Here is a 16,928-nt window from a genome sequence, read left to right as displayed (position 1 = left end):
TGTTTCAATGATTTTTTTCCCATTTGTTGCATAATACGACCCGGGTTTTACTCTCGAGGGTCGGTCAGGGCGGCCCACCACTGTCGCCCTTGGTACTACCCAGCATTCCTGGGGGCCCTTTCACTGACAGATAATTGCTGTTGCCTCGTGGGAGAGGAGACACTGCCAAAGCGAGCAGACAAAAGCAAATTAGAGGAGCCAAAACGACGCTTGAGTGAAAGCATTCCATCTATGGTTTCAATAGGCCTTTTGGAAGAACGGTTGGATCAAGTCCAAGCACGTTTTCCAAGAAACACAGTTGACTGTAGTTTTTTTTGTGTGTAAAAAATAAAACATCTTATGATTCTTTAGAGCCCAGTTATTTAGAGATATGTCTGAAGTGTAAGAATGTATAAACATTGTAGTCTTACTGTCCATTGAGAGTGATGAGACACAGAACTAAAACGATGACCCAGAGAGAGTCAAGCCTCACATGTCAGTCAGAGGATTCCCATGCCAACCCATGGCAACACAATTTATCCATTCATCAACAGTGACATAACTGATTGAGTGTGCATAACAGTCCATTTTCCAGTTTACGTTCTCTGGATTACACAGAAACTGCCGATTACGGCAAACGTCCTACACGTAATCTACACCACAATCCCAAACATTTTTGAAAGGATGAAACATAATATTTCTGCTTCACAGGTTGGGGGATTGAAAACAGTATTTGATTGCCTTTTTTATGTGGCTCAGCAACCCATGAGTGCAAAGTTCAAACGAGCAGTTTAATGAATTGAGGATTTTTTAAATGAGACTTTCTATCAAAAATAATATACAGTATAGGCCTATGTGACATAAATTGTATAACAGTAAAATGGGCCATTTCACTCTAAAGAATCATATCAATATGATCACAGTGTACTGCCTGCCTGCCAGCCGGTATCTGTGGGTTGGTTGTTCAGTCTGTTTGTCAATCCATAGCATACTGTAACTGTATATGTCTAGGTCAACAGTAACTATTACAGATCAAGAAGTGGATCATAGTGAGGTGTTGATGAACTACTGAACATGGCCAGGAGCTAAATTGGGTGAGAAGGAAGGCAGTCAGTGGGACAAACTCCACCAGGCTGGGGAAGGGAAGGGGGGTGACACAATAAGACATTCTATTCATTCCATTGTGTTTACCAGGATGGTAATGTCTGAAACCCCATTCACTGTTTCTCAGGCTGGGAATGCGATCCATAAAAACTATAGAATTTGATAGAATTCATAAAGTATTCTTTGTTATTGAATTTTAGGTAGATAGTCTAATCTCATCCATTTTGAAGGCAGTCCCACCAGAGTTGGATTCAATTCCATTTAAATGAAATAAATTCAGGAAATAAACTTTAACTACATTGACTGAATTTAAATGGAATTGACCCCAACACCAGTCCCACCACTTGCAAAAGCCCAAGCTCACTCCCTGAATGCTTCGTTCTGAGTTCATCAGTCTCTCACCTGAGTACAGAGACAGAGACACAACATTACTTCCCAGACTGGTGCAGCAGGCACTGAGGTGGGCGAAGAAGCTCCAGGTCCACCGGATCTCTACGATCAATCATAAAGCAGGATGTAAGGGGTACCGGGACAGCAGTACAGAGTTAACAAGCCCGTAAACACTCAAGTTTAGGATGTGCATATCACCCTCCTGTTTTTCATCCCACACATCTCCCCCAACAGACAGGCATAGATGATCTACAAGGCAAACACCCTGAGAGGGAGAGCCAGTCAAAGAGATGTTGGCTTCAGATGTGATCAGGGAAGGTTTCTCTACTTTTTAGGCTTAAGCTGATTAAAATAAATTGGATTGATTGGTAAGTGTAGTGTAGTGTACAGGAGGCGGGAAAACTATTGTGGGGGGGATCAAGAGAGAAAAGTAGGAGGTTGGCCAGGTTGTTGGGACTCCGAGTATTAAAGTACTGTAAACCTCTTATGCAAGACAGAAATAGGCCTAGGTGTGCGGAGTACCCTTTAATCCAACCTCATGCAGTCTACACATCAACCTATCCAGTCAGAATATAATTTGGCATTTGGCCCATCTGGCCAAGTGACACTTGGAAGTTGGATATCACATTTTTTTTAAGAGAGTGAACTGGATCTTAAAGTAACTGTCCTGAGAAAATCTCACTTTTGAAAGTTAATACTTTGTTAACTCATACCCTAATAATGTTTTGACTCATCTTATACTCGTATTTGTGGCCAAAGCATAAATTGGAGAAAAAACACTTAAAAACCCCAATCTCAAACTTGTCTCTCAAACAGACCAATTAAAAAATGCTTGCTATTTCCTCATAGAGTGGGGTGGCAGGTAGCCTAGTGGTTAGAGTGTTGAACTAGTAACCGAAAGGTTGCAAGATCAAATCCCTGAGCTGACAGGGTAAAAATCTGTTGTTCTGCCCCTGAACAAGTTAACCCACTGTTCCTAGGCTGTCATTTAAAATAAGAATTTGTTCTTAACTAACTTGCCTAGTTAAATAAAGAGTATAATGTCATACAGCTGGCCAATCAGCAGTCTACTCTCATGAATATCTTTAATGACCGGTATACACCCATACCATTACGTTGTTGGGGTACACCCACACCATTACGTTGTTGTGGTACACCCACACCATTACGTTGTTGGGGTACACCCACACCATTACGTTGTTGTGGTACACCCACACCATTACGTTGTTGGGGTACACCCACACCATTACGTTGTTGGGGTACACCCACACCATTACGTTGTTGGGGTACACCCACACCATTACGTTGTTGGGGTACACCCACACCATTACGTTGTTGTGGTACACCCACACCATTACGTTGTTGTGGTACACCCACACCATTACGTTGTTGGGGTACACCCACACCATTACGTTGTTGGGGTACACCCACACCATTGCGTTGTTGTGGTACACCCACACCATTGCGTTGTTGTGGTACACCCACACCATTACGTTGTTGTGGTACACCCACACCATTACGTTGTTGTGGTACACCCACACCATTACGTTGTTGGGGTACACCCACACCATTACGTTGTTGGGGTACACCCACACCATTACGTTGTTGGGGTACACCCACACCATTACGTTGTTGGGGTACACCCACACCATTACGCTGTTGGGGTACACCCACACCATTACGTTGTTGTGGTACACCCACACCATTACGTTGTTGGGGTACACCCACACCATTACGCTGTTGGGGTACACCCACACCATTACGTTGTTGTGGTACACCCACACCATTACGTTGTTGTGGTACACCCACACCATTACGTTGTTGTGGTACACCCACACCATTCCAACACAGAAAAGCTGATTTTTTTACATACTTAATTACAATTTTGAGAAGGAAAACCATTTCCTCTTATTGTAATTAATTATCGGCCATATATCATAGAAATCTGGAAACTTACAAATTCGTAATTGCATGGCATTTCTTTTTTCCCAGGATATCACCTTGCACACTTTTCGGGGACCAGTTTTGGCTGGTGATGAATTACTGGCTGTATCACCAAGGATATCAAGAAATGTTTCTTGCATGGTAAATTAAATGTTTGCCTGGCATGCTAGAATATGCATAATTTGTAGTAATATTAGTATAATTACTATAAGATGATTTAGAATAAAGATTTAGTTAATCTAATTGTATATGAAGTTAACAAAATATACATGAAAACTGAATATCAATATAAAATATTTTAATTTTTGCTTACCAGCTGATAATGGATTGCGGTTTACCTATAGCGCTATCTGGTATCCTTGGGACGTCCCTACCCTATAACCCCAACTCTTACATAACCCTAACCTTAACCTTTTTGTAAACTGCAATGAGGGTATGAAAGTCCCAAGGACTTGGTTAGCGCTCACACTGGAAACAATGTGACATCGGTGCTTCTTAATTTGCCTTCCGATAGGTTAGTAAACGAATAACCACTCTCTTTTCGTTCCGGCTTTACAGGAGCAAACATGGCGGCAGAGGGAGATGTGGATTTGGACCTGGAAGCTGAGGAGAACTGCACTGGAAAACCAGCAGAAAAGCCTCGGAAACATGATAGTGGGGCTGCCGATTTGGAGAGAGTCACCGATTATGCCGAGGAGAAGGAAATATCAAGCTCCGATCTTGAAACGGTGAGGCTGGGCCAAGCACGCGAGTGACGATGGGTAGCTAGCTTATGCTAACAACGGGACTAACCGGCGTACAGTGAAGAGTGGAAACATATTTGCACAAACCATGTGTTGTGAAAATGTTACCGTAATCAACTCACAAACGCGTCATTTCACGTTGGCACGTGCTGTTTATCCAAGTCAGCCCTGAACAGAATAGGCGCTGTACATCCCAGGACAGGGTAGAGCTTCTGTCTATTCAGCAAACGTTAGCCTATGGCTGCTTGTATGTTTTTCTGCCTTGCATAATTCTCTTCAAACCTGTTTTGGGAGTTCTAGTTACTGACTCGTTAGTGCTGTCATACCAATATGATCCCTGCATGTCCTGTTTCAGGCTATGTCAGTGATTGGAGACAGGAGATCAAGAGAACAGAAAGCTAAACAAGATAGGTGAGTCACTTCCTTTGTCAGATTTTCATTCAACAACCATTGATCTGCCAATGAATGAGTACACTAATGACTTGTCTGGGGTTATGATTTCAGGGAAAAGGAACTGGCTAAAGTCACTATCAAGAAAGAGGATGTAGAACTCATTGTAAGTATCCCCCCAGACATGTTTCTTGTTTAAGTGTCAGGGTCACAACCCTCATCTAAAATTAAATGGTCTTTTGCATCACAAAAGCATTTAATCAAATGAGTCCTCTGGAACTCTAGTCATCCATATTCTACTAGGGGAGTTACTAGAAACTCTGCTTCAGAGATACATTCACAGACCGTCTGAAGTGTTCTATCAATACAACTACCCATTCTGATTATTCTAATGTCCTGCCTCAACTGGCTTTCCACAGATAGGCGAGATGGAGATCTCCCGAGGAGTGGCCGAGCGCAGTCTGAGAGAACACATGGGCAACGTGGTAGAGGCTCTGATTGACCTGTCAAACTGACCAGGAGCAACTGATCCTAGAGCAGCTTTATGCAGCAGCATTGGACACTGGACTGCTTCCTAGCCTGACCGTATTCACTGACTCCATTTCATAGCTCAAATCAGACATGTTGTCACTGAAATAAAATGTTGCATTTCTCTTTGTATATTCAACAATACTTCAAAATGGATTACTTTTGCAAGCACCTGTTATTGATTTATAATAAATGTGGAATGAAAAAAACCAATGGATGAAAATGTTATGTTTTAATCACGTACGCTTTGTATCCAAGTTAGAAGAAATTAACAGATGTCAGATCAATGGTGATAAAACAAAATAGCTGCACAACTTTGAAAATGTACAAAATTACATCAATATGCCTCCATGAAGCATCCACACATTATCAGGGCATAGCCCTAAACCCAGGGCCTTGCTCAAGGGGTTGGTGCATTCAGGATATTGCAGGTAAATGTATGGCCATAGAACATACTTCAGTGAAGTGTAGTTAATTTCCATCTGCAACATTCTAAAACGTTTCATCCCACTGAACACACCCCAAGCTTGTTAAACAGTCTTGACTATACTGAAGTCTCTCTCCCCCTCCAAACTTAGATTCAGGTCTTCCTCTTTTGCACTGTTGGCCGGTCAAACACGTCTCTCACTCCTGCAGCCTTCTGCTTAAAGAACTTGCTGTTCTGAGCGCTCTCCTGAGCCCAGGCTGAGTCAAACGATGTGGTGTCCTGGTCCACCAGGTGGGTGTACTTAGTGCGTCCGGAGCGACCAAAGTTCTTGACCTGGAATTAAATGAGGGGGTTGTTAAAGATGAACTATCTGGATGTTTATTTGCCAATTGTTGACATCACATTTTGGATTGATTGTTGGCTGTATGGCTCATATAATTGTATAATTTCTTGTCATGAAACCACACACATCCTTAATTTGAGGTAATGTCTGGATAATATCTGTCCATTTAGGAGAACATTGTCTCAAGAGCAGCTCCAGAACAAAACATTCTGTACAGCCACTATAATTGAAAGAAATTCATTTCAACAGGGGTTGCCAATACACTAGGTTCAAAAACAGTCTGAATTTTCTGTTTACATCGATAGTGTACATTTATAATAAACGGGGAATACATGTGCTACAAAAGTAGGATGTGTGCTACGTGATGTTTGAAAGAAGTCCAGCTGACCTGCATGACTTTGGGGAGGATGGTTTTGTTGAAGTGGTCCTCCAGAGTGGGGGCACTGAAGTCTCTCTTGAACACATTCTCCTCTTCGTCCTGGAAACAGATCACATTCAGCATTCAGCCAACATCAAAGACAAGACGAGCTATGAATATTCTATAACAGTGCACACACTGCTTATAAGAATCACTCAAACAACAATCTAACACACGTAGTGGTTAACAAACGTGGGACAGTTCACTCCTATACTTACACTTTCTCCTACAATTCTAACAATCCCTCATCAGCAACATATGGTGTGTTTCTAATAAGAATGCACTGTTCAATACAGTGCATTCTCTGAACCCCAGTGTCTACAGAAAACTCACCATGAAGAAGGCTCCTCTGTGGTAGTACTTCTGGAGGAACTTGTATTTGCCCTTTGAGGCCTTGTTTGTGATCTGTTTGCCATTATTCCGCAGCTCGGCCCTGCGCTCCTCCTCGGTGAGGCTGTGGAACCTCTCAATCTCAGACTTCTCTTTCTCCATTCTGGAAAATCCAACAAGGCAAGTGGGTTACATGGACAGCAAAGGCCCGGACTTCCCTGTAGCTCAGTTGGTAGAGCATGGTGTTTGTAACACCAGGGTTGTGGGTTCGATTCCCACGGGGGGCCAGCACAGAAAAAAAATGTATGAAATGTATGCATTCACTACTGTAAGTCGCTCTGGACAAGAGCGTCTGCTAAATGCCTAAAATGTAAAATGTAACATAACTAACTCTGGACCAGTAATTATTAACATGGTTCAAAACACTTAAAGTGTACAGATCATTCATACAGATAATCAAATAATATAAAACAAAGACACTAGTCTTTTTTACTTTGAGAGGGAACACCAGCTTTCAATGGTTAAGTGAATCAATGCACTATGTGAAGTATTTCTGATGTCTACTTCCATTGTCATCCAAGACCGTCTTAATATGTTCCTCTCTTATGCATTTGCCTGTAAATTGTTTTGAATGGTTTAAAGTGCTGCACAATTAAATGTACCACCGTGGGGCACTTTAGGGCACACTGTAGCAAAATGTTTCAAAATTGAAAACGAGTGATTCTTATAGGACAAGTTAAGATAGTACTTGCCCGTTTCAGATCTATATTCATTTAGTGCCTAGTGAACACCATGGTTCATGTTTAAGTCCGATTGTACTCACGCTTCACGGGCCTCCCGGTCCCTCTTGATGCGCTTTAGCTCCCGGACCTTCCACGCCTCGTACTCCTCCTCCTCATTCTCCCCGTCCGTGTCCAGGGAGTCGAGAGCGGCCAGAGTGCGGCGGTTCTCCTCAAACTCCTTCTTGGCCTCCTCCTCCACGATCTTCAGGGTGTAGCGCCGCCGCTCCTCCACCTGCTTCTTGGCCTCCGCCTCCAGCTCCCGCTGTTTGAGCTCGTCCGCCTCGCGCTCTGCCACTGTTACTCGGTCCTTCCTGATGAGACACACATCAAAATCCAATTTTCTCACTCGGGACACAAACGCTGCAACACAATCCATTTGTTGTGAACATACTCTGTTCATATGATAACAGGACAGCAGGTATACACAAACTGATGCATGCAGTAAAAAACAGCATAAGAGCTGATAAGTTTTGCACTGGCTTTTAAATTATTCCTTATTATTCATTATTCATCAGCCAATTTGGCCATTTTGAATTGTCTAATCCCAAGCCCACAATAAAAGTGTCCCTTAGAGAAATAAAGTTATTACATTCTATGAAATAAGTCATATTAAGCCCTGATAATGGTTCAGGAGTGATCTTGGATGGCAGGACTCCTTACTTGCGGATGAAGACTGGTTTTAGCCGCGGCTCGGCCTCGTCTTCACTGTCCGTGTACTCCTCGTACTCTGACTCCGACTCCTCCTTCTCCGCGCCCGAATTCCCTTCTTCCTCCACCTCCATGATCTCCGGCATGTCCTCGTTCTTCCGCTCCTGCGCTCGCTGGCGCATCATCGCTCGCCGCCTCTCGATTTCCTACACCCAAAACAAAGTCAATGTGTTACATACAGGGTATCTTGTATACCATTCCATGTTAAACACCTGGGACCGTATTCACAAAGCATCTCAGAGTATGAGTGCTGTTCTAAGATCAGTTTTGTCTTTTAAATCTTAATAAATAAAAGGGGTGCCTGATCCAGCTTTCCAAGAAGATCCTTGTGCCACTCACCTCATCATCCACTTCTTCCTCTTCCTCCTCCTCTTCGTCACTGCTCTCTTCGGGTGCTCTCTCCGGATGCCAGGTTCCCTCGTCGGAGTCTTCACTGCTCTCTGCAACCACCTCCGGCTCTGCGATCTGTCTGTGTCTTGCCAACCTGAGAGAGAGAAAGAAACATTTCCAATCATCACAGCACTCAACATCCAGTAGGGCTAATAGTTAGGCCTAAATGGTTTAGAGATCAAAGCCCAATAAAAATCAGTCAGTCATTCATAGTATTCAAATTCCTGATAACCCACAATATGTGCAGAATATTTTTAACAACCCCTCACCCAACTATGGGTGACCACTGACAAAAACAGTTCAGCTCATTGAAGCTGGGACCCATCACAACCAACACAGGATCCCACTGGTTTACAAGATGAACTGATGAGAATTATCTTCACCTCTCCTCCGCATCCTCAGAGACGCGGTTTAACAGACGCTTGAGACGCGGGTCAGACACCACCTCTTCCTCCATCTCCATCTCAGGCTCGGCATCCTTTGCCTTTTTTATAAACTGGAAGTCCTCCTCCTCCTCGTCAGAGGAGTCCATGGGAGCATAGTCGGGACGTTTACCCGACACATAGCGCTTCACCTTCACCTTCTCCATCGAAATCTCACCTGGGAAGGGGAGTAGGGGAGCACACTTGGTTACCATGAACTGTCCATTATCATAGATGGCTCTATTTACTCTGTTACATGTGGTGAGGTTAAGTTGTATATACTGTCGTTTTGGTTTTGTGATGGGTTGAAACATGAGTAAGGGCATGAATTGTGTTTTTATATCTACTGTAGCCGCAGACAAAACTTTTGTCCATACAATTAAGGAAATGCAGCGTGACATTAACTAGCTAAGTTATAAAAAATGGTGTACTTGGATGGCTAGATAGCTATCTATTGCTACCATGAAATCGGCTCTCACCTAGTCCAGGATAGCTTGCCCTAGCTAACGTTGGCTACAGGCTACAAAACTCACCTTTCTCATTTCGAATCGGCACAGCACCAGCCGTGGACTGGATCGGCGGTTGCTTCATGTTGAGGGCGTCCCGTCCAGACATGACTGCCCGATCAACAATATCAATATATAAACAAAAAATGAAATCAACTTCTAGATAGCAAAACAAACCCGTCGTTTATTTTCTCGACCACCACAGGAAATACTCTAACAGTACCGGAAATCATTCTTCTTCTTTGGGATTTGGTTGGCGGGTCGCATCCAACTTTTAAGGTGCATACACTGCCACCTACTTTACTGGAGTGTGAGGCCAGTCACGGCCTACCTATATTATATTACATTATATTCATTATTCCTGTTCCTCTAAGAAAGTGAAATAGAGCCCTAGACACCACTTTCCTCCGTCCACTACAGCAACCCAGCCAGCATCTAACCCTTTCACTCAATCTCTCCCTATCTACGTCATACAGTCCACAAAATAGAAACACCTGCACCACCGTTTCCTCCACTAAACACTCATCACACATACCTGTTTCATGTCTCTCTATCGTCCACAACGTGGCATTCAAACCCAAACTGTAATCTACTCCACACAACTTCCTCTGTCCTACATCCCATACTTCCCAGCAGCATACCACCCTGCATCCCACTACTGGCTTGCTTCTGAAGCTAAGCAGGGTTGGTCCTGGTCAGTCCCTGGATGGGAGACCAGATGCTGCTGGAAGTGGTGTTGGAGGGCCAGTAGGAGGCACTCTTTCCTCTGGTCTAAAAAATTAAAAATATCCCACTGCCCCAGGGCAGTGATTGGGGACTTTGCCCTGTGTAGGGTGCTGTCTTTCAGATGGGATGTTAAATGGGTGTCCAGACTCTCTGAGGTCATTAAAGATTCCATGTCACTTATTGTAGGGGTGTTAACCCTGGTGTCCTGGTTAAATTCCCAATCTGGCCCTCAAACCATCATGGTTGCCTAATAATCCCCAGTTTCCAATTGGCTCATTCATCCCTCTCCCCTGTAACTATTCTCCCAGGTCATTGCTGCAAATGAGAATGTGTTCTCAGTCAACTTACGTGGTAAAATAATGGATAAATAAATCTTCCTTTCCTGACCGGTGCATGCTGTAAAATTGTCTACTAGCATCACACTCCCTTTGCCAAAGATCAAGGACTTGACTTCCCTGCAGCCCAGTGGGACCTGAATATCTACCCCCTCTCTCCTCACAGCACTCTTAGCCACCACATCTGCCTTCTCATTACCCCTCCACACCCACATGGGTTGGAATGCAGCAAACGCTTACCACCATTCCCATCCTCTCCAATCCAATAACAGCACCATCATCTCCACAAACAAGCCTCCCCTATCCGACCTGCCCGTCTTCACACTACTCAAACTGCAGGCAGATCACCACAGAGTGTTTTCACCTCCTCCACCCATCTTAAACCTATAATCATGGCCATCAACTCGGCCGCATACACTGACACATAATCAGTTAAACACTTACATATTCTAACATTGAAATCTGGGATATACACCTCTGCCCCACCCTACCACTGACTGGATCATATGAACCATCTGTATATATCCTTAAAAAACAAATAAAACCAATTATCTATATATCTCTCCACACACCATCTCACATCCTCACCCCATTCTCTCCTACCCTCAATTATGTCCACATCTACTCTTGGTTTCGGAAAAAGCCACGGAGGAACGTTACCCGATGCAATTGCTATCCCTATCTCGCTCGCCCCCAGTCCATATTCTACCACCTTCTGCCTGATTGTCCACCCGTACGCCCTCTGCTTACCCAATCCTTGCTCCCAGCATTCCCCAGTTGTCGTGAACGCAGGATGTCCTTTCAACCTTGTCCAGTACGCAAGTTTGTCCCACCTTGTCAGGGTGGCAGGTAGTCTAGTGGTTAAAGCGTTGGGCCAATAACTGAAAGGTTGCTGGCTCGAATTCCCATGCTGACAAGGTAAAAATCTGTCGTTCTGCCCCTGAACAAGGCAGTTAACCCACTGTTCCCTGGTAGGCTGTCATTGTAAAATAAGAATTTGTTCTTAACTGACTTGCCTAGTTAAATAAAGGTTACATTAAAAAAATCCTCAGTGGCAGTTCCACACTATCCACCTGCAATGCCTCAAAAGGTGGTGTCCTGAAGGCACACACACACACACACACACAATCTTAGGACTTTTGACTGTATCCTATCCAGGCGTTGTAGTGCCGTTTTGGCTGCCGATCCATATACAAGGCACCCATAATCCAAAGATGACCTGATCAATGCCTGGTATATATACAACATGTGCAGCAAATATACATTGTCTATCTGACCCCCAATCATATCCTGCCGCTGCAATATGCTCATCATGTCTCTTCCACGAAAGACTCTCATCAAACCACATACCTAAATACTTAAACTCAGACACCCTACCTATACCCTGACTATAAAGCAGGACTTGGCCCCAGACATCCTAAACCCCCATGTTAGAGACCAATCTTCCAAAATTCCCACAGGTTCTTGCATCTTCCTCATCACATATTTCACATTCCCACCTCTCTTCCATACAGCCCCATCATCAGCATACAAGGCCACACACACTCCCTGTCCCACCTTCTTAAATATGTCATCTATCATCAGGATGACCGGAAATAGTTTTCTACCTGTGGAACATTTATGGTCACAATGGTTCCTTCTTCTTCTATGATATATTGACTTTGGCACAATTTAGTGTACATCTCACCACCTACTGTGTGGGATGGAAACAGGATTCCCAAAAAACAAAACAAACGACCAAACTACACCAAAAACATTATATATACAGTACCAGTCAAAAGTTCGAACACACCTACTCTTTATTTTTACTATTTTGTACATTGCAGAATAATAGTCAAGACATCAAAACTATGAAATAACACAAATGGAATCATCTAGTAACCAAAAAAGTGTTAAACAAATCAAAATATATGTTATATTTAAGATTCTTCAAAGTAGCCACCCTTTGCCTTGATGACAGCTTTACACACTCTTGGCATTCTTTCAATGTCTTCACTATTATTCTACAATGTAGAAAATAGTCAAAATAAAGAAAAACCCTTGAATGAGTAGGTGTGTCCAAACTTTAGTATATACAGTACCAGTCAAAACTAAATCAAATAACTTTTCTGTTAAAAAAAACAACACAGATCTGAGCCCTACATAGGCTCACGATGAGCCTGGAAGGGCGGGCCGTCTTCTGGCGCCAGTACGGCCTTGCAAGTATTCAGATGTAAAATCCTTAAGTCACAAACACTTTTCTTCTGCTGCCACAATAATGTCCAGTTTCTTTGACTTCTTTGAGACTTCAGCCATACAGTTTATAACTGTGGCAATGAATTCCACAAAATCCAAATTTTTAACACACAGGTTATCTTTTGACTGACAACAAACAATTACTACAGGCTGTGGTGCGTCCACTACCATATCTTCAACTCTTTGAATCGCCTCCGCATAGGAGATTCGATTGACCGCTCTAACTTTTGCCACCTCAATCTCCTTCACCCTTACATGGCACTCCAGGAACTCGGGATCATGATCCCCACCAGAATTGAAATACCGTCGTCCTTCTACACACCGCTCTTCAGTATATTATCCAAGATGGCGTAGCAGTCAGACGTCTTTGTCCTGTCGTGTCCCTTGTATATATCTTTTTACATCTTTTTCTTCGCATATCTTTTAAAAATATTTTCCTAAACCTCAACTTCTAAATACTCTCCTGCAACCCGCCTCACCCAATGTGGCGTGGATCTGTTTTTTCTAAAGTATTTCTATTTACTTTGGATCTGGAATCCCTCAACTGAAGCTAGCCAGCTAACTACCTACCAGCTATCAGTCAGCAAACCATTGCTAGCGGTCATCAGCTGACCTTTAGCTCGGAAAGCTCTCGCCAGTTCGAACAACGTGACTCAAACCAGAGCATAACGGACCTATTATTATTTATTTATTTTTCCCCCCATATCCCCGGATTCCTACCACAGACTCTGAACATTTTCATCTGGATCTTCGCAACTAGCTAACCGCAATCCCGGGTGACTACTCCTGGCTAGCATTTTCAACCCGTAGCAAGCACCAATTAGCCTGAAGCTAGCCCGGCCAGGGCTCCTGTGCTACCACCGAAGCCCACTCCTGGGCTACAATATCCGGACCCCTTCTACTGCTGGTATGGGGCACGGAACCTCGCCGATCCTCTACGACTGGAATACCGACATAATCTGCCCGAGGATTCCAACAGGCCCCTCAGGCGCAATGTCCGCTGAAGGCCCGGCCTATTAGCTTCCTAGAGCTACTTGGAACCCTACTAATTCCACGACTGGTCTATCGACGTCACCGCACGTAGAGGCAAAAACAGACTTACCCCATCGCAACGTCCCCCAAAGGATAACTTGCTAGCACCGGTCTGTTAACTGCTAACTGCTAGCCCCGGTCTGCCAACTGCTTGCTTGCTAACCCGGTTTGCTAAATGCTAGCTTGCCAGCCCCAGTCTGCTAACTGCTAGCTTGTGTAGCCCCGGCCTACTAACTGTTAGCTTGTTAGCATCGGCCTGCTAACTGTCTGAATCGCCGTGTCCCCAGTCAGCCCAACCACTCGCTGGACCCATATGTTCACTTGGCTACGCATGCCTCTCTCTAATACCAATATGGCTCAATCTCACACAAATGATCAATGAACCTACCAGGTACAACCCCAAATCTGTAAACACGAGCACCCTCATAGATGTCATCCTAATTAACTCGCCCTCCAAATACACCTCTGCTGTTTTCAATCAAGATCTCAGCGATCACTGCCTCATTGCCTGCATCCGTAATGGGTCTGCAACCAAACGACAACCCCTCATCACTGTCAAACGCTCCCTAAAACACTTCTGCGAGCAGGCCTTTGTAATCGACCTGGCCGGGGTATCCTGGAATGACATTGACCTCATCCCGTCAGTAGATGATGCCTGGCTATTCTTTAAAAGTGCCTTCCTCACCATCTTAAATATGCATGCCCCACTGAAAAAATGTACAACTAGGAATAGATATAGTCCTTGGTTCACTCCAGACCTGTCTGCCCTTGACCAGCACAAAAACATCCCGTGGCGTTCTGCATTAGCATCGAATAGCCCCCGTAATATGCAACTTTTCAGGGAAGTTAGGAACAAATATACACAGGCAGTTAGAAAAGCTAAGGCTAGCTTTTTCAAACAGAAATTTGCATCCTGTAGTACTAACTCAAAAAAGTTCTGGGACACTGTAAAGTCCATGGAGAATAAGAGCACCTCCTCCCAGCTGCCCACTGCTCTGAGGCTAGGAAACACTGTTACCACCGATAAATCCACTATAATTGAGAATTTCAATAAGCATTTCTCCACAGCAACCCGCCAATGCCCCCACCATTTCTCCTTCACCCAAATCCAGATAGTTGATGTTCTGAAAGAGCGGCAAAATCTGGACCCATACAAATCAGCCGGGCTAGACAATCTGGACCCTCTCTTTCTAAAATTATCTGCCGAAATTGTTGCAACCCTTATTACTAGCCTGTTCAACCTCTCTTTCGTATCATCTGAGATTCCCAAAGATTGGAAAGCTGCCGTGGTCATCCCCCTCTTCAAAGGGGGTGACACTCTAGACCCAAACTGCTACAGACCTATATCTATCCTACCCTGTCTTGTGGCCTCAAACTGCTCTTAAACGCAAGTAAAACTAAATGCATGCTATTCAATCGATCACTGCCCGCACCTGCCCGCCCGTACAGCATCACTACTCTGGACGGCTCTGACTTAGAATACGTAGACAACTCCAATCCAAAATTAAATCTAGAATCGGCTTCCTATATCGCAACAAAGCTGCCAAACATACCCTCGTAAAACTGACCATCCTACCGATCCTCGACTTCGGTGATGTCATCTATAAAATAGCCTCCAACACTCTACTCAACAAACTGGATGCAGTCTATCACAGTGCCATCCGTTTTGTCACCAAAGCCCCATACACTACCCACCATTGCGACCTGTACGCTCTTGTTGGTTGGCCCTCGCTTCATACTCATCGCCAAACCCACTGGCTACAGGTAATCTACAAGTCTCTGCTAGGTAAAGCTCCGCCTTATCTCAGCTCACTGGTCACCATAGCAGCACCCACTCGTAGCACGCGCTCCAGCAGGTATATCTCACTGGTCACCCCAAAGCCAATTCCTCCTTTGGTTGTCTTTCCTTCCAGTTCTCTGCTGCCAATGACTGGAACGAACTGCAAAAATCTCTGAAGCTGGAGACTCATACCTCCCTCACTAGTTTTAAGCACCAGCTGTCAGAGCAGGTCACAGATCACTGCACCTGTACATAGCCCATCTGTAAACAGCCCATCTTTCTACCTACCTCATCCCCATACTGTATTTATTTATTTGTCTTGCTCCTTTGCACCCCAGTATCTCTACTTGCACATTCATCTTCTGCACATCTACCATTCCAGTGTTTAATTGCTATATTGTAATTACTTCGCCACCATGGCCTATTTATTGCCTTAACTTACCTCATTTTCACTCATTGTATATAGACTTTTTGTTTTCTTTTGTTCTACTGTATTATTGACTGTATGTTTTGTTTATTCCATGTGTAACTCCGTGTTGTTGTATGTGTCGAATTGCTATGCTTTATCTTGGCCAGGTCGCAGTTGCAAATGAGAACTTGTTCTCAACTAGCCTACCTGGTTAAATAAAGGTGAAATATATATATATTTTTAAATACTCTGTCCGTCTGTACACACTTGAAACATGAAGGAGTTTGAGGATGAAAGCTCTTACAGAATATCTTACATAACCAAGCTTCACATGCGTAGGTACTGTAGGTTATTCAGAAATACAAAGTTATTCAGAAATACAATTCATCTCAAGGTCAATCTGATAGACTCCACTTTTCCCAGCGCATACTTCACAATTTTCAACACATCAAACAGGTCTCCCACATCTGCATCCTTACTCAACAAACGCATCCCAACAAGAAACTATTAATTATCGTTGATACATGTATCCTCCACTCTAATTGTAAAAATGCAGCTAGCAGGAGCCCGTCTGAGCGGTCAGCAGTGAATGCCCTTACCCGCTAGAACTTAATGCTGATAAAATTGGTTCTGATTCGCTACAGGCTGTCCGGCAAAAACAGCACGGATGCTTCTCAGTCCAGGAGGTTTATTCATCTTCATCACTACCACATACAGTTGAAGTCAGAAGTTTACATACACTTAGGTTGGAGACATTAAAACTCGTTTTTCAACCACTCCACAAATGTATTGTTAAATAGTTTTGGCAAGTCGGTAAGGACATCTACTTTGTGCATGACACAAGTCATTTTTCCAACAATTGTTTACAGATAGACTATTTCACTTATTTCACTTGTGATACCCACTGTATCACAATTCCAGTGGGTCAGAAGTTTACATACTCTAAGTTGACTGTGCCTCTAAACAGCTTGGAAAATTCCAGAAAATGATGTCACGGCTTTAGAAGC

The 16,928-nt window shown here is 43.8% G+C and overlaps 2 protein-coding genes across 2 annotated transcripts; one reads left to right on the top strand and one right to left on the bottom strand.

Annotated features, from left to right (window-relative positions):
• The first annotated feature begins 3,945 nt into the window (after positions 1–3,945).
• On the top strand, positions 3,946–5,287 carry LOC115166919 (huntingtin-interacting protein K-like). Its single transcript, XM_029720848.1, has 4 exons — positions 3,946–4,145; positions 4,516–4,571; positions 4,665–4,716; positions 4,970–5,287. The coding sequence occupies exons 1-4, from the start codon at positions 3,984–3,986 to the stop codon at positions 5,063–5,065; spliced, it is 366 nt and encodes a 121-aa protein (XP_029576708.1). The 5' UTR covers positions 3,946–3,983; the 3' UTR covers positions 5,066–5,287.
• A 4-nt stretch (positions 5,288–5,291) lies between these two features.
• LOC115166918 (microfibrillar-associated protein 1) lies at positions 5,292–9,610 on the bottom strand. Its single transcript, XM_029720846.1, has 8 exons — positions 9,432–9,610; positions 8,860–9,076; positions 8,426–8,570; positions 8,039–8,232; positions 7,420–7,689; positions 6,600–6,759; positions 6,237–6,326; positions 5,292–5,838 (listed from the first exon to the last, which is right to left on the bottom strand). The coding sequence occupies exons 1-8, from the start codon at positions 9,511–9,513 to the stop codon at positions 5,659–5,661; spliced, it is 1,338 nt and encodes a 445-aa protein (XP_029576706.1). The 5' UTR covers positions 9,514–9,610; the 3' UTR covers positions 5,292–5,658.
• Positions 9,611–16,928: the final 7,318 nt, after the last annotated feature.

Source organism: Salmo trutta, chromosome 29, assembly GCF_901001165.1.
Source record: "Salmo trutta chromosome 29, fSalTru1.1, whole genome shotgun sequence".
NCBI classification, from domain to species: Eukaryota; Metazoa; Chordata; class Actinopteri; order Salmoniformes; family Salmonidae; genus Salmo; species Salmo trutta.
Note: the sequence above shows the minus strand (reverse complement) of the source record. Positions and strands in the feature narration are given on the sequence as shown.

What these genes read in the sequence shown, in the direction of transcription:
- LOC115166919 (XM_029720848.1), top strand. Translation starts at nt 3,984, where the DNA reads ATGGCGGCAGAGGGAGATGTGGATTTGGACCTGGAAGCTGAGGAGAAC. An exon ending in CAGAAAGCTAAACAAGATAG is followed by an intron (nt 4,572 to 4,664) that starts GTGAGTCACTTC and finishes TTATGATTTCAG; the next exon opens with GGAAAAGGAACTGGCTAAAG. An exon ending in AAGAGGATGTAGAACTCATT is followed by an intron (nt 4,717 to 4,969) that starts GTAAGTATCCCC and finishes GGCTTTCCACAG; the next exon opens with ATAGGCGAGATGGAGATCTC.
- LOC115166918 (XM_029720846.1), bottom strand. Translation starts at nt 9,513, where the DNA reads ATGTCTGGACGGGACGCCCTCAACATGAAGCAACCGCCGATCCAGTCC. An exon ending in TCTGAGGATGCGGAGGAGAG is followed by an intron (nt 8,571 to 8,859) that starts GTGAAGATAATT and finishes TCTCTCTCTCAG; the next exon opens with GTTGGCAAGACACAGACAGA. An exon ending in TCCTCCCCAAAGTCATGCAG is followed by an intron (nt 5,839 to 6,236) that starts GTCAGCTGGACT and finishes ATTTAATTCCAG; the next exon opens with GTCAAGAACTTTGGTCGCTC.